This window comes from Somniosus microcephalus, unplaced genomic scaffold, assembly GCF_052327205.1.
Source record: "Somniosus microcephalus isolate GS21.2 unplaced genomic scaffold, FLI_Smic_1.0 unresolved_chr1, whole genome shotgun sequence".
Lineage (NCBI taxonomy): Eukaryota > Metazoa > Chordata > Chondrichthyes > Squaliformes > Somniosidae > Somniosus > Somniosus microcephalus.
Window position 1 is genome coordinate 112,487,501 of NW_028225179.1, and position 26,180 is coordinate 112,513,680.

The 26,180-nt window shown below is 46.2% G+C and overlaps 1 protein-coding gene across 1 annotated transcript; it reads right to left on the bottom strand.

Annotated features, from left to right (window-relative positions):
* Nucleotides 1-5,714: 5,714 nt before the first annotated feature.
* LOC147095715 (complement C4-B-like) lies at nucleotides 5,715-25,819 on the bottom strand. Its single transcript, XM_085973699.1, has 4 exons — nucleotides 25,737-25,819; nucleotides 24,159-24,264; nucleotides 23,143-23,272; nucleotides 5,715-5,854 (listed from the first exon to the last, which is right to left on the bottom strand). Exons 1-4 carry the CDS (start codon nucleotides 25,784-25,786, stop codon nucleotides 5,715-5,717), a joined length of 426 nt encoding a protein of 141 aa, XP_085829825.1. The 5' UTR covers nucleotides 25,787-25,819.
* Between the last annotated feature and the right edge of the window lie 361 nt (nucleotides 25,820-26,180).

A 26,180-nucleotide genomic window follows, 5' to 3' on the forward strand; every position in this document is an offset into this window, starting at 1 on the left:
TAGTCTTGCAACCTCACTCCATCTTTGTCTCCTTCTAAGTATCTATGCTATGCAATCTCTACACTCACTCGCTCATTCTCACTCAGCCTCCACTTGTCTCCCTCATTGCAGGAAAAGAGAGCTCACAACAAAAGAGAGCGAGCCAGGACAGGAGGAGGGACAGCCTCATTAGCCCACCTGACCCCCTGGGAGGAGGCCGTCCTGGAAATCATGGGCATTGAGGATGATTCGCACGTGGGGGACGGACAGACGGGTGCAACACAGCAAGCTGGTGACAGAAAAGTTTCCACCTCTCTCTTTGACATTTCATGAGTCGCTGATAATGATTGTGAAGCTGTAACAGATGGACTTATGAGCATCTGCAAAAATCTATGTGCATGTAGCCTTTGCATCACATCCCTGACTCTTTCCTTTACTCCCCCACAGGACCACCACAAGCATCCATCCCCCCTAGCCAGGCAGAAGAGGCTGAGCAGCCAGACTCCTCAGAGGAAGCTGCAACCTCTGAGGGCGCAGTGTCACCAGAATTCTGCGCACCCAGCACCAGCGCAAACACTCAAACACCACGGTGGGACCTTCGGGACATAGAGTAGTGTTGTCACCTGGTGTATCACAGCTCACAAGTGAGCATCAGCAGATTGTGGAGACAGGGACAGCAGTGGAGAATCCTAGTCGGAGGGCGCAGGACTCTGCCAGCTCGGCTCAGCAGCATCTCGACCCTCTGCCTCTGGGTCCATCCATAAGATCAGAGGTGATGGAACTCCAGGCACAGATGCAGGAGTCTCTGGCAGGTTTTGTCTCTAGGGTCGTTGCGAGTGTGGAGCGCATGGAGGAGTCCATAGCAAAATGAGCAGAGCCTTTGTGGAGTCATTGGCGTATGAACGCATCACCACGGAAAGGATGGCTACCTCCGTGGAAACAATTGCTACCTCTGTGGTAAGGCTGGCTTCCGTAGAGGAGAGGATGGCTACGGTAGAGGAGAGGAGGGCTACGGCCATGGAGGAGCTTTGTCGCCTGGGTATGGAAAACATGGTAATTGTTCAGAATAGAATGACATCTCTTGAGGAGCGATGAGCATCTATTGAACAGAGAAACCAGACCTTCATGGAAGTCCTTCAGAGTAGGACTGCTATTGCAGATACGGGTTCCCATGGACACCCTGATGTGCAGCAAGGTGCTCTCCAGCCACTTGCAGGCACTGAGGGGGACCTGACCCATGAGAGGGAGGTTGGTGGCATACCTAAAGGAAGTGGGGGCTCCTCTCCAAGCGCTCACACTTCCATGCCACTGCAGAGCCCTCGGTCAGAGCCCCACCGGATTCCGCACCTAAATAAGATAAACGTCTCAACCACTGCACAGCTGCAAGAGCAGCAGACTGTTGACGAGCCCTCACAGGCTCGCAACCCCAGAGGGCGCCCGCCAAAGGTGTCGAGACAGGAGCAGCAGGAAAGTGAGCAAGGGGCCTCCACATCTGCTGAAGCCACAGGGGAAGCACTGCGTAGGAGCATGCGTAAGAGGAAGATAAAGCACAAGTAGTCACAAGGGTAGTCACTTGGGTGGAATTTTGTGTTTAGTGTAAAAATGCCATCTCATCATAATTGTACATAAAAATTCTGATGACAAATGTTGCAGTTGTGGCGTCTGTCATTTCGCTATTGGGACTTCCACATTGAGGCCTTAGGAATACTTGCAACTGTTAGTATGGTGGTCGGAGTGCTCGGAATCCTCTGGTTCTTGGCCATTGTCAATGCTCTGGTAAGAAGCTGTGAGGCAAAAGTGTTTGATTGACTAGGCTAAGCAAATCTGGCCAGGATGAGTGCGTTCCTTGCATCCCGGGCAGCAATGTTCTCGTGTAATGCTGCCGCTGGTTGATGGGCCTCTGCAGGATGTTTGTTTTCGCCCTCCTCCTCCTCCTCCTCATCTGAGGAGGATATGTGAGGAGCCAATTGGCCCTCAGGAATCTGCAAGCCACGACGCTGTGCCATGTTGTGAAGTGCACAGCAAACCACGATGATTCTGGAGACCCTGGCTGCTGAGTACTGCAGGGCTCCACCGGATCTATCCAGGCATCTGAAGCGCATCTTCAGCAAACCGATGGTTGTTCGATTATGGCTCTGGTGGACATATGGCTGGAGTTGTAGCTCTCCTCAGCTTCGTTGGATAGTCTTCTCAACAACGTCATCAGCCACGTCCTCAGGGGATAGCCCTTGTCTCCAAGTAGCCATCCGTTAAGTTGGTCTGGCGGAATGAATAGTGGAGGCACACTAGGCTGGCGCCGTATGAAGGAGTCATGGCAACTGCCAGGGTACATGGCACAAACATGCAAAATTTCCTTCTTGTGGTCACACACCAGCTGAACGTTAAGGGAGTGGAAGCCCTTGTGGTTGACAAAAATACCTGGATTGCGATGGCGTGCCGTAAGGGCCACATGTGTGCATTCAACGACACCCTGCACCCTTGGAAAGCCTGCCAGATGAGCTAATCCAACCGCTCATGCCGTGACACTTGCTCGATCCTTGGTGAAATGGATGTAATTGTGCGTGAGGGCAAAAAGGGCATCGGTTACCTGCGTGATGCAAGTGTGTGTGGCCACCTGGGAAATGCCCCTTCTGGCCTGTGCAGCTTCAGATGGGTGAGCAGCAGCCAAGCGCTCCTGCTGCTGCTGCTGTTGCTGGTGCTGCTGTTGTTGTTCCTGGTTCTGCTGGTGCTGCAGCTGGTGTTCAAGCTCCTCTAATGCCCAGATGGGAAGGAAATAAATGGCTCCCATGCTTCTAGTATATGCCTCCATTGAGGAAGCGTTAAGTGAAAGTGGAGAGAGGGGTTTCCCAGGAGGCCACACTGGAGATGGGTGTGAGGCTCCAACCTTCCACAGGTGTGGTTAAGCCTTCTAAAAGTTGCCCCAGTCCTGAGACCACAAAGTCCTGCCACTTGCAAATGATGGCTGATCAAATCTCCACTTTAATGTTTGACCTGCAGTTGATAGTCAGCAATCCAATAGTGCTCCCGCCAGGTTTCACATTCGTGTTTCCCACCAGGTGCATTTTACGTGGGGAAAGGGTTAAATTTGCAAGGGCCTTTTAAAATAGGATTATAGAGGCCATTTAGTGGTTATTAAGGGACTTAAAGACCAGTCCCGCCTGTTGGATGCGGGACGGAGTCGGAACCATCAGACACGCCCGAGTTAAAATTGCTCGGAGTCGGGAACCAGCTGGGGGTGGGGGGGGGGGTCCCGCCCGCCAGTTTTTGTGATTTTAACACCCCGCACACCTCCAAGTCTGACTCCACGGCTCAATGAAAATCGAGCGCAATGGGTCGAATGGCCTCCTTCGGTGCCGTACATTTTTATGATTCTATGATTCTATGAAAATGCTGCTTCCTTTAAGGTCTGGTGGTGCCTTTTTTCTGAACTGACACCTAAAAATTGCTGGCAGTTTTCTCTGCGATACCATCTAAAATTGTATTGTGCTTTTCGTACTGAGGTCCCCTCTTGGTCTAATCTTATTACGCAGGCCTGGAGAAATGCACGCCTGGAATGCTTACATGTCCTTCTCATCTTCTGCTGTAACATCAGCGGAAGGTAGACAGAAATCCACGAGGCACATTGGGCCGGATTTTCTGTTCGGAGGCTTCCTGCGTGCGGATGCCTCTGATCGGAAAAAAATCTACGCACTTACCTGTTGACTCCATAGGTCCCGAGATTTCCGATCCTGGGCCTCTCCACTACGAAATACGCAGAGGCCCAGGTATCCCAGGGGCGCAGGCGGCTCGCAGCAGTCCCTGGGATCCCGTGGGCCATGGGGAACCAATCAAAGAAGGGAATCCCCCTTCACACTTTTGACAGGTCTCTGTATAGATCTGTCAACAGTATGAATGGGGATCACTTAAGAAACACACTAAAATATTAAACAATTTTTTTAAAAATCACCTATTTAAAATGAGCTAAAATTAAATTAAATTAAGTATTTTAAACAAAAGTTAAATTTTTTGAAAAAAATAATTAAAGTTTTTTTACTTTATTCGTACGTGGGATGTGGGTGTCGCTGGCAAGGTCAGCATTGATTGCCCATCCCTAATTGCCCTCGAGTGGCTTGCTAGGCCATTTCAGAGGGCAGTTAAGAGTCAACCACATTGCTGTGGGTCTGGAGTCACATATAGGCCAGACCGGGTAAGGACGGCAGATTTCCTTCCCGAAAGGACATTAGTGAACCAGATGGGTTTTCATGACAATCCAACAGTTTCATGGTCACCATTGCTGATCCAAGCTTTTTATTCCAGACTTATTTAATTCACTGAATTTAAATTCCCCAGCTGCTGTGGTGGGATTTCAACTCATGTCTCTGGATCATTAGTCCAGGCTTCTGGATTACTATTCCAGTAATATTACCACTATGCTCGGCTTATGAGGCTAAAAATAAACTTACCTTTTTTTAAAGTATTTTAAAATTATTAAGGAGTGAATTTTTAAAATTATTTTAATTTTTAAAACTCTTATGCTGGTAAAAGCAGGCTTTACACTTGCTTTTACCAGGCATAAGGTTTTTAAAGGTTTTCAGCGGGCGCAGGTTGTGCAGAAAGCGGAATTCTCTGCCCACGGAGACCCTTCTCCCGGGCAGGCGGATGACCTGTCAAGAGGATTCATAACAGATCGGAAGTGCTGGTTTTCAGCGCATGCACTTGCGAGGCCCCTACAGGCACCTACATACCTCGTACGCACCTGTGGCGTTCGACAAGTCCGGCCCATTGTAAATGGCACCCAGATCTTCGGCTTTCCACAGATCTTCCACCAAATTTATCGCACGAGATCAAGAAACCCCGTGGAAATTCCACCCACACTGCTAACCTAGCTTACAGTGAAGGCTGCTCCACAGCACACAACTGTTTCTAATTCAGCACCAATTAACACGGAATTGTCAAACTTTTTACGGACATTTCATGGCCGGTGGATGGCAAATGGAAATGCCACGCTAGACCAGGTAGGATATATCTTCTGAGGAAGTGGAAGCTAATATGCATTTTCTGGGCAGTGCTGATAGCCATTCAAACTGCAGTGACCCATGCTTTACTTGCATGGAGTGCAGAGGCAATTTACCAGAATGGTTCCGGGGATGGGGGATCTTAACTACAAGGACAGGTTGGAGAAGCTGGATTTGTTTTCATTAGAGCAAAGGAGGTTGAGGGGTGATTTGATCGAGGTGTACAAGATTATGACGGGTTTGAATAGGCGAGACGGGGAAAGGCTGTTCCCACTAGTTGATGGTACAAGGACTAGGGGACATGATTTAAGGTTTTGGGCAAGAGATACAGGGGGGATGTGAGGAAAAACTTTGTTACACAGCGAGTGGTGAGGACCTGGAACTCGCTGCCGACGGAAGTGGTGGAAGCGGAGACATTCAATGTTTTCAAGGGGAGACTGGATAGGTACTTGAGGGAAATAAACTTGCAGGGCTATGGGGATAGAGCGGGGGGAACGGGACTGACTGGATTGCTCTTCAGAGAGCCGGCATGGACTCGATGGGCTGAATGACCTCCTTCTGTGCTGTTATGACTCTACGACTCTCTATGACTAAAAGTGTTCCGTGTCGTCAATCGAGGCTCGTAATTGGACAATGTTCAGCTTCCACCCCCCCACCACTGTTAATATCCCTCGCCTTGCTGACCATAAAATACACAAGTTGACGAAGAGTTATATTTCACCAGGTAGATTACATATGGTTTCAACCCGCTGCAATGATACATACCAGTACAGTAAATGGAACCCTGGGTATGAAGTAGCCAGTTGTCTTTGATAAATCGATCACATATGGCGAGGAAACAAACTCGATGCTTCTCAGTTCTACTTCCTCCATTTCTCCACCTGCAGGAAAATATAAGTATGTATTTATTTTACCTGATTTTATTTTGTTTAATTTATTATTTTATTTAACTGGTGATGAAATAAAACGCCTAGTAACTTTCGATGGAAACGTATAATTGATGCAGTGATAATTAACGGCCCGTATTTTCCGATAGGAGGCTTCCTGCATGCGGAGGCCTCCGATCTGGAAAAAATCTACGGACTTACCTGAGGGTTCCCGAGGTCCGGACACTTCCGCCCCTGGGCCTCTCCAAACTCGAAATGCGCAGGGCCCACGTATCCCAGCGACGCAGGCGGTTCGCAAGTGTCCCTGGGATCACGTGGGCCATGGGGGGCCAATAGGAGAAGGGAATCTCCCCTTTATAGACCTGTCAAATATATGAATGGAGATCATCCCAAAAACACTGTAAAACATTAAATACATTTTAAAGAAAAATCACATTTTTTAAATGAGCTGAAATTACAATAAATTAAATATTTTAAACAAAAATGTATTTTTTTGAAAAAAGTAATTAAAGTTTTTTACGGGGCTAAAAATAAACTTACCTTTTTAAAAGTATTTTTAAATGTTAAATGAGTGAAAACATTTTTTGTTTTTTCACTTTTTTTTAACTCTTATACTGGTAAAAGCAGGTCTTACTCCTGCTTTTACCAGGCGTAAGATTTCTAAGGGTTTTCTGCGGGCGGAGGTTCTCTAGAAAGCGGAACTATCCGGCCGCAGAGGCCCTTCTCCAGGACAGGCGTCCGGAAGATTGGAAGTGCCGGTTTTCAGCGCATGCGCTTGGCATGCCTGAAACCGGCATTTGCGATGTCCCTACGGGTGTGTACACAGCTCGTGCCCACCCATAGGCATCAGAACATACGGCCCAATATCATTAATGTGCCGACCCCATAAGACTCTCTAAATATGCGGGTACTTTCTTTAGGCTATGGTTTGTAGTCACGAGGCCCTACACTATTTCACTACCTATTCTTTGTTCTCCAAATGCGATAGGATTTCCAGTGATTTCTTCCTCAGGAGTGAAGCTCATTACATTCTGGCTCGTTGATGTCCACTGGTACTTTACTCGCAATAGAATTTGCCACGCACGACTCTGCACACAATATGAATGGAATATCGGAGCATGGGGTTCATCACGAGTCAAATCTTTTCTCTCCCACATGGCAGCTGTCTCTCATTCTGCCAGAGCATTTCACACTTCATCTAGAGCCATCTATTGTCTCTTTACCTGTCCTATTACCATCTCGTCTCATCTTGAATATCTCTTAATGTCTCTTCACCTCCCAGACCTTCCCTTTTGTTCTTTCATCCCCTCCTCCATTTCCCAGCCCCCAAACTGGCCTTTTAATCTGTTTCATTTCCTGCCTTTTTTTTCCTCAGTTCTGACGAAGGGTTTTGACCTGAAACGTTAACTCTGTTTCTCTCTCCACGGATGTTGCCTGGCCTGCTGAGTTTTTCCAGCGTTTTCTGTTGTTATTTCGGATTTTCAGCATCCGCAGTATTTTGCTATCATCCTCATAATTTATTTAATGGTCCTCCAGCAATAGTGGTCAGAGTACAAAAAAACCAGGCTAAACCTCCTCTACCTTGCTTAGCTTAGGCACACTGTAGTGTATGTGCCTTTAAGAGCAATTGTAGTGTATGTGCCTTTAAGAGCCCCATGTGTACTGTAATGCCGGTAATGGCCACTCGGGCTATATAAGCCTGTATATTGTGTTGTATCAGTTAGTTCCACTCCAGACTTTGTTTAGTAAACACCTGTGAAACCAACTCCTATCTTCAGTGTCTCTATCAACACACGGACACAACAGTGGCGACGAATTGGAAACGGACTTACCTGCAATTCGGCAGCACCTCAAGGACATCGATTCCTCTGGCGTCCAAAGTGAAGAAAAATCAAGAAAAAGAAAAAGCTGTGGTTTCACCAGCTAGCCAAGCTGGTGGCAGGTACTGCAATAATCCTTCCTGGGCGTCGGGCTGGGGCTCCAGCGGCTGGCTCTGCAGCTAGGCCAAGCAGCGAAGGCGGAGGCAAGCAGTGACAGACGGGGAGGGAGCACTCGGGAGACGGCCGGCGCTGCAAGCAGGTCGGCGTTCAGATCTAGAGAGAGAGTCCGGCGGGAACGAGTCTCCAACTGTAAATAAATAATTAAAAAGAATGGAAACTGCAGGAAACAGCGTTGTCATCGGCAGCAGCGGCGGGGAAGCGCGGGAAGTGCCATATCTTTTCTGCAGAAAAGAAAGAAAAGCGCGGGAAGCGCCTTTTTTTTTCTAGGATGCCTAAGTCTGGCAATATTGATGCTTTTGATAACAAGATAGAGGATTGGACCACATATGTGGAAAGAGTGGAGGTATATTGCACCGCAAATGGAATAGAAGATTTAAAAAAGGTTCAGTACTGCTAAATCTAATGGGCGCAAAGACATACGGGCTGTTACGAAATTTAATCACGCCAGCCAAACTAAAGGACAAGAATTTTAAAGAAATTGTTGATACCCTACAGGAGCACTTAAACCCAACACCGCTGCTGATAGCGGAATGAATCAAATTCTTCAAGAGAAATCAACACAAGAATGAAAGTAACGCTGATTACCTCACCGAATTAAGAAAGCTATCAAAACACTGCCAATTCGGGGCAGGACTAGCAGATTATCTTCAAGACAAATTTGTCTGCGGTCTCCTAAGTGAAGGAACACAGAAAAGGCTGCTTTCTGAAAAAGATTTAACACTGGAGAAGGCTTTCAGTATGGCTGTATCATACGAAGCAGCCGCAAGAGGAGCTGCAGAGATACAACAAAAGACACAGGACTTCGGCACCCATGAAATGACACAGGGTTTTGAGAGATGTTATCGCTGCGGCAGATCCACCCATGACCAGAGGGACTGCTGGTTCAAGGACAAAGCATGCAGGCAATGCGGAAAATTTGGACACATTGCACGGGTATGCCGATCTGGACAAAAAAAATCCACGGACAGGAAAAAAAAAATCAATAAAGAAAAGTACAGAAAGGTACAAATGATGATGGACAGTAGCTCCGAAGACCAGAAGAGCGATAGCGACTCTGAAAACAAGAGACTAAGCTGTCTCAAATTACATAATGTAATTGCCAAAGATGATTACCAGACCATTTGGGTTACCCTCACGATAGCAGGGTCCCCAGTTAAAATGGAGCTAGATACAGGATCAGCTCTGACCGTCATAAATCGACGGGATTACGAGCGGCTATTTCCGCATATACCTTTAAAAGACACATCCATTATCTTGAAAACATATATGGGGCAGAAAGTATACCCCAAAGGAAAAATAAGGGTGCCTGTTGTATACAACGGCAAGGAAATACAAAAGTTGTATTTATACATTCTACAAGATGGTGGTCCACCGCTGTTGGGACGTGAATGGATCAGGAAAATACGTTTAGACTGGCACTCCATTCAGGCACTGACAGTGACCAGTAAGAAAAAAAACGATGATGACGTCATACCTGAACGATTAAAAGACATCTTGGCCAACGCCAAAGAAGTGTTTCAAGAGAAACTAGGGACCTTGAAAGGCATCACCGCCTCAATAAAAGTGGAAGATGCAGCAATTCCCAAGTTTTTTAAGGCAAGACCGGTGCCATACGCAATTCGTCCAGCAGTCGAGGCAGACTGGAGAATTTGGAAAAGGCAGGCGTAATGTCCAAAATAGATTGGAGCGAGTGGGCAACACCCATCGTCCCAGTCATGAAGAAAGCATTAAATAATGATAAATCTGAAGAACAGAGAAAAATTCGCATCTGTGGAGACTTCAAGGTGACTGTAAACCTGGTCCTTCACACGGTACAGTATCCTCTTCCGAGGATAGAAGATATTTTCGCCTCACTATCCGGAGGGAAACGTTTCACCAAAATTGACTTGGCACAGGCATATCTACAGATGGAGGTAGAAGAGGCCTCTAAAAAATATCTCACGATAAATACACACAAAGGTCTGTACCAGTACAATCGACTGGTTTTCGGAGTAGCATCCACTCCAGCTATCTGGCAAAAAGCTATGGAGCAAGTCCTCCAAGGGATTCCGGGGACTCAATGCTACCTAGACGACATCCTTGTAACAGGAGAAAACAAAAACGAGCACCTTGCCAATTTGGAGCAGGTGCTCACTAGGCTGAGAGAATGGGGCCTACGAGCAAATCGCCCCAAGTGCGAATTTTTCCAAAATCAAATATCATATTGTGGCCACATAATTAATAAGGAAGGGTTGCATAAGTCACCTGAAAAAATTGAAGCGGTCATAAAAGCCCCAGCACCTGAAAATGTTTCACAATTAAGGTCGTTCCTGGGATTAATAAATTACTATCATAAATTTTTACCGAACTTATCAACTCTTCTACACCCTCTTAATGAACTGCTACAAACAGGAGTAATTTGGAAATGGAGCGAGGACTGTAAACGTGCCTTCCATAAATGCAAAGACTTAATCACGTCCAAAGAAGTTTTGGCTCATTACAACCCATCACTGCCAATCAGACTGGCGTGCGATGCATCCCCTTATGGCATAGGAGCAGTGTTATCGCATAAATTCCCTGATGGCTCGGAAAGGCCGATAGCTTTTGCATCACGCTCATTGAACTCAGCTGAGCGTAACTATGCCCAAATCGACAGGGAAGCACTCAGCCTGGTATGGGGAGTGAAGAAATTCAACCATTACCTACACGGACAAAAATTTACCTTGTTGACTGACCATCAACCCCTCATCTCCATATTCAACCCTAAAAAGGGTGTTCCCATTATGACAGTGCAAAGGCTACAGAGGTGGTCCCTTTTTCTAGGGGCACACCAATACAACATAGAATACAAAGGATCACAAAAGCATGGGAATGCTGACGGGTTATCGCGCCTACCGTTGCCAACGGTAGAAGAAGCACCTACCGTAGACCCAGTGGAGATTTTCCACTCTACCATAGTCGAATGTCTACCAGTAACAAATTCTGCCATTGAAAGGGAAACTAGAAATGACCCGACTCTCACGAGTCTACGATTTAACAGTGAAGGGATGGCCAGCACATGTCGAACCACTGTTGCCAGCATTCTCGCAAAGAAGAGAACAGCTGTCAGTGTGCCGAGGAACCTTGATGTGTGGATCCAGAGTGGTGATTCCACCCAAACTCCAGGATAAAGTTCTAAAGGAGCTTCACGAGGGGCATCTGGGTGGAGTGAAAATGAAGAACCTAGCCAGGGCATTTGTATAGTGGCCAGGTATCGATGGAGACATCGAAGAAATGACCAAGAGCTGCCTAGGATGCCAGAAGGTCCAAAACGCTCCACCACAAGCCCCTCTACATCCATGGGAGTGGCCCTCATCTCCCTGGCAAAGGGTACACATCGACTTTGCTGGTCCATTTATGGGTTCAATATTCGTAATCGCGGTTGATACACACTCCAAGTGGCCAGAGGTAATAAAGATGTCCTCCACCACCACGGATAAAACCATCACAGTATTAAGGACCATATTTGCCAGGAATGGGCTGCCGGAACAGATCTGTTCTGATAATGGACCGCAATTTGTGTCCGAAGAATTCAGGAAGTTCTTAAAAAACAATGGGGTTAAGCACTACACGTCCGCCCCATAGCATCCCGCCACCAATGGATTGGCTGAAAGGTTTGTCCAGACCTTCAAGAAGACCATAAAGGCCATGGGTAATGAAGACATAAAACTTCAGCACAAGGTGGATAACTTCTTGTTCGCATACAGGAATGCAACACATATGGTTACAAACCAAACTCCCGCCATGATGTTCTTCAATAGAAGCCTAAGCTGCCGGCTGGATTTGATCAAGCCAAACATCAGAAGGGACGTGGAGAACCGGCAATTTCAAGGCATGAATGAAAGGCCAACTAGAACCTTCCAGATAGGTCAACAAGTTTTGGCCCGGGACTACCGTACCGAGAAATGGCAGCCTGGAACTATCTGCACACGACTAGGACCGCTGATGTATACCGGGGACATCGGAGAAAGCATAATAAGGCACCATGCTGACCAAATCATAGAGTCATCTGAAAAGGGACAACCTACACCACAACTCTATACGCCTAATGATGAAGTAGAGATACCCATATCTACCTCCGATCCGGTGATACTGGAACCCGATGAACCCGACACTGGCATTCAAGCCGAATCAGCCTTGCCAAAAGAACCTACTACACCACCAGAAACTACTACACCACCGAGGCATTATCCGGACCGAGTCAGGAAGCCTCCAGAGAGACTGACTTATACTTAATTAACTGCAGCAATGTGTAGATTATTTTTCTTGTAACATGTAATTAATGATTACTCAAAATATTATGTACTGGTTGGCTAAAAAGGGAGGAATTGTAGTGTATGTGCCTTTAATAGCCCCATGTGTACTGTAATGCCGGTAATGGCCACTCGGGCTATATAAGCCTGTATATTGTGTTGTATCAGTTAGTTCCCCTCCAGACTTTGTTTAGTAAACACCTGTGAAACCAACTCCTGTCTTCAGTGTCTCTATCAACACACGGACACAACACACACAGTAGCCAGTTTTGTATCCACACTGCCACTGCCCCTTTAATCCCATGGGCTTCAATTTTGCTAACAAGTCTATTATGTGGCACTTTCTCAAACACCTTTTGACAGTCCACATACACAACATCAACCGCACTGCCCTCATCAACACTCTCCATCACTTCATGAAAGAATTCAATCAACTTAGTAAAACACAACTTGTCTTTAACAAATCAGTGCTGCCTTTCATTCATGAAACCAGATCTTCAAAGTGCCAATTAACATTGTCCTGGATTAATGTCTTTAAAAGTTTTCCCACCACAGACATTAGGCTGACTGCGGCCTGTGGTTGCTGAGTTTATCCCTCTTCTGAATAGGGGTGTAACATTTGCAGTCCTCTAGCACCACTCCCGTATCTAAGGAGGATTGGAACTTTGTGGCCAGAGCCTCTGCAATTTCCACCCTTGCTTCCCTCAGTAACATAGGATGCATTCCATCCGGACCGGGTGACTTTTCTACTTTGAGCACTGCCAACCCTTTAAGTACCTCCTGTTGACCTATTCTAATCCTATCCAATGTCTATACTACCTCCTGCTTTACTGTGGCATTGGCAGCTTCTTTGTCTTTCGTGAAGACAGATGCAATGTGTTATGAATCTTATAATCCATGAAGAAAGACTCATGAAATAACACTGGACGGCCAGCTGGTGACGCCGTCCAAGGAGTATAAATACTCGGGCATGGGCCCAGCTTGCCCAAGACATTTTGTAAACAGGAACTAGTGAAAGATAACTAGACCTCCATGTTTTGAAACAAGTTGATTAAAGCCTTGCTTTATACTCAAACCAAGTGTGTAGTGAGTTTTATTACGTAACAATGTACTAAATTTAGTACCTCAGCCATGCCGTCTGCCTCCACAAGATCATTTCCGTTTTGGTCCCTAATCGGCCCCAAACTTCCTTTGACCACCCTTTTACTATTTATATGTTTATGAAATACTTTAGCTTTCTCTTTTATGTTACCCACTAATCTATTCTCATGCACTCTCTTTGCCCCCCTTATTTCCCTTTTCAGTTCTACCCGGTACTTTATCCCCAATCAGCTTGATCCTCTACTGTATTTTATGAACCCGACATTTAGCATAAGCCTCCTTTTTCTGTATCAGTTTAATCTCCATCAGAGGTAAAGCTTCCGCGTTGGGTGCAGTCGGCGACTCTGACGCAAATTGCACCCAACATAGTGCACGTTTTGAAAGTGGTGTCTCTCCCCAGAGTGTCGGCTCAAACTCCATTTGCAAATAACCGAATGCAAATGAACCCGCACAGTCGGGAAGCCTTTTCAAAGGTAATTTCTTTCAAAATAATTTGCTTCAAAAATGATTCCTCGCCATGTTTAAGAGTGGTCATTCGGTAAAGATGGACTATTGGGGTTATCACAAAAAAATCAGCAGTTTTAATTCACAGCGTCAGTCCACCAACAACCACTTGTATTTATATAGCGCCTTTAACGTAGTAAAACGTCCCGAGGTGCTTCACACGAGTATTAAAAGATGAAAAATTTGTGAGTCACCCGCTTTTAAACGACTGTAAATGACTTTTAATAAATGCACAAAACTATTTTCCAGTCAGTTCCTTTAAATTACATCTGAGACCTTTTAAAACGTCAGTATCCTTGCGTCCGTAAGATCCAGCTTAATTTTTAGAGTCTTCATGAAGGTCTGCAAATGAGCGCAATTAGCGCAAACTCGCCACGGTGATTTATTCACCCCGGGGCGGAGTGGCCATGTATGTGGGCGGGGTCTGTTTCTAGTGGAATCTTTTTAAAACTAGTGGGGAAAAAAAAAAAAATCGCAGAAACGTGAGTTGCACTGAATGCAATTTGCGCTTAAAATTACACAATTCTTGTGTGCTGATTATGCTGATTTCAGGCAAATTGCACTGAACAAAGCAGCACAATCAAACAAAAATTCCAGGCCCAGCACGCTTTTATCTTTAGTCATCCAGGGAATTCTAACTTCCTTTCCTCCTCATTGGAGTATGTTTCATCAATACCCAAAGTATCTGCTCTTTGAAGACCTCCCATTGCTCATTTACAATTTTGCCTGCCAATCTTTGATTCCAATCCACCTGGGCCAGATCCCTTTTCAACTCACTGAAGTTAAACCTCTTCCAGTTTCATATTTTCACATTTGATTGTTCCGTGTCCTTTTCCATAACTGCTCTAAACCTAATGGGCCAGAACTTCGGGTCCCCACGGGTGAGTACGCACTGTGTACTCACCCGTAGACCCAACGAAAGTGCCGGTTTTGTGCATGCACTGCGCATGCGTGGGAAACCAGAACTTCCATTCCCTTAAAGGAAGGGGTTCACAGGTCGAACGTGTGCGCCGGAGAGGCAACGCATACGCCTGGAACTTCCGGTTTTTTTGCAGGTTTCTCCAGGAGGGTAAGTCTCCAGGAGCTATGCTTTTAAAAAGCAGTTGCAAGGCCTGCTTTTAACAAGGTAAGTGGTGAATTATGTAAAATTAAAACAATTTTTCCACAGGTTTATTATTTTTAAATACTTTAAAGTAAGTTAAGCTTATTTTTAGCCCCATTAGAAACTGTAATTAATCTTTTCAAAAATTTAAATTATTGTTTAAAATAGTTATTTTATGTAATTTATAGTTATTTTAAAAATGTGATTAAAAAAAAAATTATTTGAAGTTTTATTTATGTTTTTGGGGCTGAATTGTATTCATAGCCAGGTCTTCCTGTCAAATCTATGAATACAGATTCCCTGCTACCATTGGCTCTCCATGGCCCACGTGATCCCAGAGGACACTTCGAACTAACTGCGTCCCTGGGATATGCAAGCACTGCACGCCGGCAGTTGGAGCAGGCCCAGGATCGGAATCCCATGCGTGCCCATAGCACAATGGCTGGCACGCTAGGTAAGTGCAGGTCGGAGGCTTGCACCCGCGGGAAGCTTCCAACCCGAATTTCTGGGCCATTAATGATATTGTGATCACTGTTTCCCAAATGCTCCCCCACTGACACATGCTCCACTTGCCCCACTTCATTCCCCAGAAACTGGATCCAGCACTGCCTCCTTCCTTGTTGGGTTGGAAAAGTACTGATCAAGGAGGCTAAGAAGGCATATGGGATACTATTAGACGAGGCATAGCATATAAGAGCAGGGAGGTTATGCTTGAACTGTATAAAACACTAGTTAGGCCGCAGCTAGAATGCTGCATGTAGTTCTCGACACCACATTACAGGAAGGATGTGATTGCACTAGAGGGGGTGCAGAGGAGATTTATGAGGATGTTGCCTGGGCTGGGGAATTTTAACTATGAGGGAAGATTGGATAGGCTGGGGTTGTTTTCGTGGGAACAGAGGAGGCTGAGGGGAGACCATAATGAGGTGTATACAATTATGAGGGGCCTAGATAGAGTGGATAGGAAGGACCTATTTCCCATGGCAGAGAGGTTAATAACCAGAGGGCATCGATTTAACATAATTGGTAGGAGGTTGAGAGGGAATTTGAGGAAAAATATTTTCACCCAGGGGGTGGTGGGGGTCTGGAACTCACTGCCTGAAAGGGTGGTAGAGGCAGAAACCCTCATCACATTTAAAAAGTACTTGGTTGGCACTTGAAGTGCCGTAACTTACAAGGCTGCAAACTAAGTGCTGGAAAGTGGGATTAGGGTGGATAGCTCTTTGTCGGTCGGCAAGGACAAGATGGGCTGAATGGCCTCCTTCAAATTCAGTTGGAGGGTGAGAAAGTTGTATCTCAAACCAGTGTCCTGATCTTAAACAAAGGCAATTACAATGGCATGAAGGCAGAACTGGCTAAAGTGGACTGGAAAAATAAATTAATAGGTAAGACAGTTGAAATGCAGTGGCGGACATTTAAGGAGATATTTCATAACTCTCAACAAAAATATATTCCCGTGAGAAAGAAAGATTTTAAGAGAAAGGAGCAATATCCGTGGCTAACTAAGGGAGTAAAATATGCTATCAAATTGAAAATGAAGGCATACAATGTTGCCAAGATTGGTGGGAGGCCAGAGGTTTGGGAAATTTTTAAAAACCAGCCAAGGATGACTAAAATAATAATAGAGAGAGAAGATGAATTATGAGAGTAAACTGGCAAGAAATATTAAAACAAAAAGTAAGAGCTTCTACAGGTATATAAAAAGGAAGAGAGTAGCTAAAGTAAACATTGGTCCCTTAGAGCATGGGAATGGGGAATTAATAATAGGGAACGGGGAAATGGCAGAGACTCTGAACAAATATTTTGTATCTGTCTTCACGGTAGAAGACACTAACAACATCCCAATAATGGGTAATCAAGGGGCCACAAGGAGGGGGGAACTAAAGACAATCACTATCACTAAGCAAAAAGTACTTGGTAAAATAATGGGACTAATAGACAATAAGTCGCCTGGACCAGATGGCCTGCATTCCAGGGTCTTAAAAGAAGTGGTTGCAGAGATAGTGGATGCATTGGTTCCAATATACCAAAATTCCCTGGACTCTGGAGAGGTCCCAGCGGATTGGAAAACCGCAAATGTAACACCCCTATTTTAGAAAGGAGGGAGACAGAAAGCAGGAAACATCTGTCATTGGGAAAATGCTGGAGTCTTTCATTAAGGAAGCAGTAGCAGGGCATTTGGAAAATCATAATGCAGTCAAGCAGAGTCAGCATGGTTTTATGAAAGGGAAATCATGTTTAACAAATTTTCTGGAGTTCTTTGAGGATGTAATGAGTAGGGTGGATAAGGGTGAGCCAGTGGATGTGGTGCATTTGGATTTCCAGAAGGCATTCGATAAGGTGCCACATAAAAGGTTACTGTGTGGCAAAGCCACTAAGAGACTCTCACAGTGACTTGTATAATTGCCTTTAATCATGTTTATTACCTTTTAATGTTGGCTCTGGTTAAACAGAGCTAGATCGACAAAATCGCGATCTGACGCGATGACGGCATCACGTGGGTCAGGTGATGTCCCCACTGGTGGGCAACGTAATGACATCATGACATCAGAGGTAGAGGGCGTTTCCAGCCAGTCCTCGTGTGGAGTGATAGTGAATAGACTTGTTTAGAGCTTCTCCTGCATTTTCTTGTTTTGTAAAGTTTCAGTACATTAAACTCAGTTTGTTAACTACTAGTGAGTTTATAGATTCTTTGCTAGGAGTGCAGAGACTCCTACAACTGCATAAGATAAGAGCGCACGGAGTTGGGGGTAATATATTAGCCTGAATAGAAAATTGGCTAACTAACAGAAAGCAGAGAGTCAGGATAAATGTGTCATTTTCAGGTTGGCAAACTGTAACTAGTGGGGTGTCACAGGGATCAGTGCTGGGGCCTCAACTATTTACAAGCTACATTAATGACTTGTATGAAGGGACCGATTGTAATTTAGTCAAGTTTGCGGATGATACAAAGATGGGTGGGAAAGCAAGTTGTGCAGAGGACTCAAAGGGCCCAATTTTGTGGCTTGTGTGGGAAATGGTTGGGTTTCCCCAAATGTGGGGTTCTGACACACAAAAAAATGTGTCAGCCAGCTCCATGCAATTTTCCCTCAAGAGGCCAATTAATTGCCAGCATGTGAGCAGCCTTGCTAATTGTCCATTTCTAGTCAGAAAGCCCCACAGTATGATGTCATCATTTGTGGTGCTTTCAAGGTCCATAGCAAGCACTGCATCCTCTGAAGGCTTCCAAACAAACCATACAGGATGGCAGAGGAGCCTGCAGCAGCTGTGGCCAGTGCCAGACCCCGAGCTGCCTCCACATTCGACGAGGCTTCATTGCAGGCATTATTGGATGGGGTTAGGGCCCACAGGGAGGTCCTCTTCCCTAGGTCAGGGACGAAGAGGCCTCCCACTGAGACCAATGCTGCATGGATGCAGGTGTCAGCATATGCCAACTCGCTGGGAGTCACCAGAAGAACCTTGGCATTACATCTCTAACTCCTTCCTTTACTCCCCCACAGTACCATCCAGAGCCCCCGTCCTCACTGTGGAGGAGGAAGAGGCTGTGCAGCCAGACTCCTCAGAGAAAGCTCTAACATCTGAGGGCGCAGCGTCAGCAGAAGTAAGCGCACCCAGCACCAGCGCAGACACTCACACCTCGGGGGGACCTTCGGGACATAGAGTAGTGTTGTTACCTGGTGTTTCACAGCTCACAAGTGAGCCTCAGCAGATTCTGGAGACAGGGACAGCAGTGGAGAGTCCTCGTCGGAGGGTGCAGGACTCTGCCAGCTCAGCTCAGCTGCGCTGCATGTCGACCCTCTGCCTCTGGGTCCATCCGCAAGAGAAGAGGTGATGGATCTCCATGCACAGATGCAGGAGTCTCTGGGAGGTTTTGTCTCCAGGGTCACTGCGAGTGTGGAGTGAATGGAGGAGTCCATAGCGACCATGAGCAGAGCCTTTGTGGAGTCATTGGCGCATGAACGCATCACCATGGAAAGGTTGGCAACCTCCATGGAGGAGATGACTCGCCAGGGTACGGAAAACATGGTGAGTGCTCATAAGAGAATGACATCTCTTGAGGAGCGTTGGCCATCTATTGAACAGAGAAACCAGATCTTCATGGAAGTCCTTCTGAGTAGGACTGCCAGTGCAGAAACAGGTCCCCATGGCCCCCTAAAGCACAGCAAGGTGCTCTCAAGCCACTTCCAAGCGCTGGCCCCTTCTGGCCTGTGCAGCTTCAGGTGAGTGAGCAGCAGCCTAGTGCTCCTGGTGCTCATCATGCTGTTCCTGGTTCTGCTGCTGCCACCTCTGCTGCTGGAGATCCTCTAATGGCAAGAAGGGAAGGAAAAAAAGATGCCCCATGCTTCTCGTAGATGCCTCCGCTGAGGAAGCGCTGAGTGAGGGTGGTGAGAGGGGCTTCCTAGGAGATCGCATTGGAGAAGTGTGTGAGGCTCCAACCTTCCACAGCTGTGCCTAAGCCTTGAAGAAGTAGCCCCAAGCCTGCAGCAACAAGGTCCTTCAACATACAAGTGCTGGCCCTTTAAATCGCAGCTTTTCCAAATGACCTGCAGCTGACAGCAAGCAAGCTGGCAAGCTTCACGCCAGGTTTCATCAGCGGGGTTCCCTGCAAGCGTGTTTGATGTGGAGAAAGCCCCAAAATCGCAACGGCCCCTGAAAATCGACTTAAACAAGGTAATAATTGATCATTAGTGTTCCGACGGCCAGTCCCACCAGCAGCGGGCGGGACTGAAGCGGGTCGCGGAGAAATGGCGGCCCAAAAGTCAGACGGGCTGGGAAATCAGGCGGGAGGGGGTCGCGACCCGCTTTTTCGGCGATTTTCGGCCGCCTGAAAAGCCGCCCGATGGCTGGCAGAAAATCGGGGCCAAAGAATCTGCAAAGGGATACAAACAGGCTAAGTAAGTGCGCAAACATTTGGCAGTTGGAGTATAATGTGAGAAAGTGCAAAGTTATCCACTTTGGCAGGAAAAATAAAAAAGCAAATTTTTATTTAAATGGAGAGAGATTACAAAATGCTACAGTTCAGAGGGACCTGGGGGTCCTTGTACATGAAACACAAAAAGTTAGCATGCAGGTGCAGCAAGTAATCCAAAAGGCAGATGGAATGTTGGCCTTTATTGCAAGGGGGTTGGAGTATAAAAGCAGGGAAGTCCTGCTACAACTGTATAGGGTATTGGTGAGACCACACCTGGAGTACTGCGTGCAGTTTTGGTCTCCTTACTGAAGGAAGGATATACTTGCATTGGAGGCAGTTCAGAGACGATTCATACAGTTGATTCCTGAGATGAGGGGGTTGACTTACGAGGAAAGGTTGAGCAGGTTGGGCCTATACTCATTGGAATTTAGAAGAATGGGAGGTGATCTTATTGAAACATATAGACCTAGAAATTCGGCGGGCTGTGCCACCAGTTAGCGTCTAAAGAGGGCACCTAGTGGTTTTAACGCCACTGGCCACGCCTCCCGTGAAATTTAGCGGGGCGCTAATGGCGGCGTTAGCCTGTAGCGCTGCGACCGATTATATCATCGGTGTGCGCAGCACCCCACTACTACCCCGAACGCGATATTGGGTCGGGCCCCCCCCGTCGCGCCGGTCGCAGCTGCCTGAGCGGTAGTGGCGCTAATTAAAGGGGAGGTGCGAGGCGGCCATTTTTTTCGCTGGCCGCCTGCCAGCACCTCCTCGCGCCGCTGTCCCCGGCCTCCTGATCCCCCCACCCGGGCAGTGCCGGCTGTGTCCCAAGAGCCCGGCACGTCTCCTCGGTGCCGGGCTCTTTTGCCAGCACTCGCGATCGGAGATCGCGCTGGTGCAGGCCCCTCCCCTTTAAGAAGGGCAGGAAGGCCTGCAGTACCGCAGCGTGCCGTGCCGCAGTGTTGCACCGCGATATTCAGTTTCAGCGCCCCAAGAGGGACGCAAGGCGCCTTGAGCAGTGCCCCGATTCCGTTTGGGGCGCTCAAACTGAGTATCCCGCTGGCGCTCCCGGCTCCTTCCGGGGCGGGACTTCCGGCGCCCAGGCGAGCTTGGCGCCCCGAATTTTTAGCCCATAAGATACTAAGGGAGCTCGAGAAGGTAGGTGCAGAGAGAATGTTTCCCCTCGTGGGGAAATCTAGAACTCGGGGGCATAGTTTCAGTTTAAAGGGTTGCCCTTTTAGAACTGAGAGGACAAGGAATTTCTTCTCTCAGAGGGTCGTAAATCTGTGGAATTCTCTGCCCCAGAGAGCCGTGGAGGCAGGGTCATTAAATACATTTAAGGTGGAGATAGACAGATTTTAGCAAGATAAGGGAGTGAAGGGTTATGGGGAGCGGGCAGGGAAGTGGCTTTTAGCCCAAGATCAGCCATGACCTTATTGAATGGCAGAGCAGGCTCGAGGGGCCAATTCCTGCTCCTATTTCTTATGTTCTCTGCTGTAAATTTCTATGATTCTATGAAGAAAGTTCTCGTACAAATTTCAGGAAATCCTCCCAACTTTGCCTTTTACGCTGTTATTTTTCCAGTCTATATTAGGATAATTGAAGTCCCCCATTATCCTAACTCTAAAGTTCTTGCATCTTTCAGCAATTTAGCTGAAAATTTGCTCTTCTATCATCTTCTCATGATTTGGTGGCCTGTAGTCTAGACCCAGCAGCGTAATAACCCCTCTATATTGTTCCTATGACCACTGCATTTCTACACTTTTATCACCCTTCAGAATGACTAATCATAAAAGGTGGTAGAGAGAAAACGGGGAATTACAGACCGGTAAGCCTGATATCGGTAGTGGGGAAAATGCTAGAGTCCATTATAAAAGATGTAATAGCAGAGCACTTGGAAAACATTGACAGGGTCGGACAAAGTCAACATGGATTTACAAAAGGTAAATCGTGCTTGACCAATCTACTGGAATTTTTTGAGGATGCAACTGGTAAAATAGATAAGGTAGAACCAGTGGATGTGGTGTATTTGGACTTTCAGAAGGCTTTCGATAAGGTCCCGCATAAGAGATTAGCGTGTAAAGTTAAGGCACATGGAATTGGGGGCAAGGTATTGACTTGGATAGAGAACTGGTTGGCAGACAGAAAGCAAAGAGTTGGAATAAACGGGTCTTTTTCTGAGTGGCAGGCAGTGACTAGTGGGGTACCACACGGATCGGTCCTTGGGCCCCAGCTATTCACAATATATATTAATGATCTAGACAAGGGAACTAGATGTAATATCTCCAAATTTGCAGACGACACAAAGCTGGGTGGGTGTGTGTGGTGTGAGGAGGATGCCGAGAAACTCCAGGATGATTTGGACAGGTTGGGTGATTGGGCAAAAGCATGGCAGATGCAATATAACGTGGATAAATGGGTGGTTATCCACTTTGGTAGCAAAAACAGGAATGCAGATTATTATCTGAATGGCAATAGATTGGGAGAAGGGGAAGTGCAACGAGACCTGGGTGTCCTTGTGCACCAGTCACTGAAGGTAAGCATGCAGGTGCAGCAGGCGGTTAAGAAGGCAAATGGCATATTGGTCTTCGTAGCGAGAGGGTTTGAGTACAGGAACAAGGATGTCTTGCTGCAGTTATACAGGGCCTTGGTGAGACCACATCTTGAGTATTGTGTGCATTTTTGGTCGCCTTACCTGAGGAAGGATGTTCTTGCCATGGAAGGAGTTTAGCAAAGATTCACCAGGCTGCTACCTGGGATGGCAGGAATGACGTATGAGGAGCGATTGGGTCGATTGGGCATGTACTCGCTGGAGTTTAGAAGAATGAGAGGGGATCTCATTGAAACTTATAAAATTCTGACAGGACTGGACAGACTAGATGCAGGAAGGATGTTCCCGATGGTCGGGGAGTCCAGAACCAGGGGTCACAGTCTAACGATAAGGGGCAAGCCATTTAGGACAGAAATGAGGAGGAATTTCTTCACCCCGAGAGTGGTGAAACTGGAATTCTCTACCACAGAAGGCAGTAGAGGCCAATTCATTAAATATATTCAAGAAGGATTTGGATATATTTCTTAAGGCTAAAGGGATCAAGGGGTATGGGGAGAATGCAGGGACAGGGTACTGAATTTGGATGATCAGCCATGATCGCATTGAATGGCGGAGCAGACTCGAGGGGCCGAATGGCCTACTCCTGCTCCTATCTTCTATGTTTCTATGTTTCTATGACCTAAAATACATGGTCGTGGGAGCGCCAATGGCACAAGGTCAGAAGATCCATCACTCATCAGGGGATTTAAAGATGGAGAATAAATGTGACCTCAGCACCTTTGCCCACACCCTGAGAACAACTATTAAAAACACATCTAATCGGATATCTATCCAATTTTAGATCACTTACTGAATGTTTCAAAAACAGTTACCGCCATATACAAATGGTGTCCCACAAGATCATTCATACTTTCCAAAGGTTTGATTTTTTCCAATAGCATTTGGGTTGTGAGGGAAGAGGTCACCACTCCTTTCTTGATCTATAAGTGAGAATAAAGGTGCATATTATCCGATTCCAATTCAGTGCCTTTATTTTCTCTCCATTTCCTCCTTGTTCCATTCTTAATAATTACATTTCTTCCAAATTTTTACCCTCAAAATATCAGTGATCTTATGATTCAGTATTTAACTGTGGCCATGAACCTAAACTGAGCTTAAAATTAATGATTGGAGGTGGAACAAAGAATTTCGGAGGATACAGTTAAGCATTGGTACCGGACCCTCCCACTGTACGAGTTGGAGCTGATGTGGCATTCCAGTGCATAAACTGCCAACATGACTGGGTTGACACCCGACGAAATAGCCGAAGAAGGAATCTCGAACAAACGCATCGGCCAAGAAATTCATCTCGGCCGATGGCGGGAAACGGGCGCTATCGGATCAGCCGCCCGTTATACGCAGCGCCTGAGATTCAGTCATTGCAGTTTTGCGCCACCGCCCTAGACAAATTTCTAGCCCAAGCACTTGGGGCGGGAAAATTCAGTTGATTTACACCTCTCGTTAGCGGGGGGCGCTAACGGGGCGCAAATCCCCGAGCGCCCTGGTGCAGCGCCGCTAATGCCACCCGCGAAATTTAGCAAAAGTTTAGTGGCGGCGCTATGTGCCGGCACACATGGCGCTGTTGCATGTAGCACCGCGATCTTCACTTGTAGTGCCCCAAGAAGGAGGTGGAGCGCTTCCAGTAGCGCCCCGCCTCCTGCTTGGCGCGCTTCCACTGAATTTCTGGCGGAGGGGCACTAACTTTTTGGGCCCCAACGACGTTAGCACCCCAAAAAGGGCGCCACCCAATTTTTCCCCCAAGTTTGTGTTTACTAAAATCGAACACCACCATTTATCACTATAAATCCGTAACCATTTTATACTCACCGGCAGTTGTTGTTCCAGTCCTCGTAAGTAGGTTTTGTTGTTTGTTCCGTCAATTATTCCGAATCTTACATATGCCATTCCTTCCACAGCTTGGCCGTATGTATGGCTTTAACAAATAATCAACAGGAGATAGAGTCATAGAGTCATAACAGCACAGAAGGAGGCCATTCAGCCCATCGAGTCCGTGCCAGCTCTCTGTAGAGCAATCCACTCAGTCCCATTCCCCCGCTCTATCCCCGTAGCCCTGCAAGTTTATTTTCCTCAAGTACCTATCCAGTCTCCCCTTTGAAAACATTAAGTGTCTCCTCTTCCACCACTTCCATCGGCAGGGAGACTGAGGTCCTCACCACTCGCTGCGTAAAAAAGTTTTTCCTCACATACCCCCTGTATCACTTGCCCATAACCTTAAATCTGTGTCCCCCACTCCTTGTACCATCCACTAGTGGGAACAGCCTTTCCACGTCCAGCCTATCCAAACCCGTCATTATCCTGTACACCTCTATCAACTCACCCCTTTGCTCTAATGAAAACAAATCCAGCTTCTCCAACCTGTTCTTGTAGCTAAGATCCCCCATCCCTGGAACCATTCTGGTAAATCTCCTCTGCACCCTCTCAAGGGCCTTCGCATCCTTACTAAAGTGTGGTGACCAGAACTGGACACTATACTCCAGTTGTGGCCTAACCAGAGCTTTATAAATGTTCAGCATAACTTCTCTACTTTAGTACTCAATACCTCTATTTATGAAGCCCAAAATCCCTTATGCTTTGTTAACCACTCTCTCAAGTTAGACATATTGCTTACAATAAACCACTTCATTTTTTTAAAAAGCTCCAAGTGGAACAACACATCCCACTTTTTACATTTTCGGATCCTCGCCTGTGCCGAGTTCTCTAATCTCTTCCAGGTAGGCGTATTGAAATTTGCCTCAATACCGGAGAAAGGGAGGGAAAAATCAGTCAGAATTTCCCACTTGATTGCAAAATTATTATTTTTTTAAACAGATCCGTTATATTAAAAGAAAATTACATAGTTAAAATATTGAAATATTATTTTTGCAGAAGTAAATTATAGAGGGCAATTCCGGCTTCCTTGATAGTGCTCCCAAAATCCATTTTGTTGTCAGCAAGACAATTACAGTTTGTAAGGTAAGGGGCTCAAGGCTGACCAGTGTTCCACACCCAGTTGTATAAACCTCCCACTGCAGCAAATGTCAAGTGAGGAAAATTCTAGGTAAAGCGATATCATCACGGAGGAGTCTTGGAAGTTGGTGAGTGTGGGCGAGATAAAAAAAAGATAGGCAAATATTTCGCGTATATTTAAAAAGTGGATCCAGGCAACTAAAGGCTAGTAGCCTACTATCAATAACAGACAAAAATAACTGCATCTTTTCCAAGGATGGACTAGAGGAATATTTACATATCAGCAGAATAAGGATTTGACATGGGGCGGTAAGGGCATTCCCTATTATCTACATCACGTAGACTTACAGAAGACTTTTGACAATGTCCCACATGGTAGAACTCGAATGCCACGATAAAAAATTACAAAAAAAGATTAGATAACGATATTTTACTTACTCTGCCAAGATTTTGAATTTGAATGCATCCTTTGTTATCAGATAAAACATCTCCTCTGACTTTACCTCGACCTTGAAACTAGGGAGAACTTTGAAAGATGATTTAATCAAATAAATCCGAGCATGTTTATAACATAATGGCATATGCAATCCTTAAATTGTAGCAAAGTTATTAGTATAATCGAGAAATCGTGCAGAGCATTTATTTCAGCAGTTGGAGAATATTAACCACAAAATTTTCAAACAGTAATTATAACTATTTACACCAATCTAAGGGGGTACGGTAGCATAGTGGTTATGTTACCGGACTCGTAATCCAGATGCCTGGACTAATGATTCGGAGACGCAAGTTCAAATCCCACCACAGCAGCTGGGGAATTTAAATTCAGTTAATGAAATAAATCTGGATTAAAATGCCACTATCAGTAATCAGAAAATACTGGAT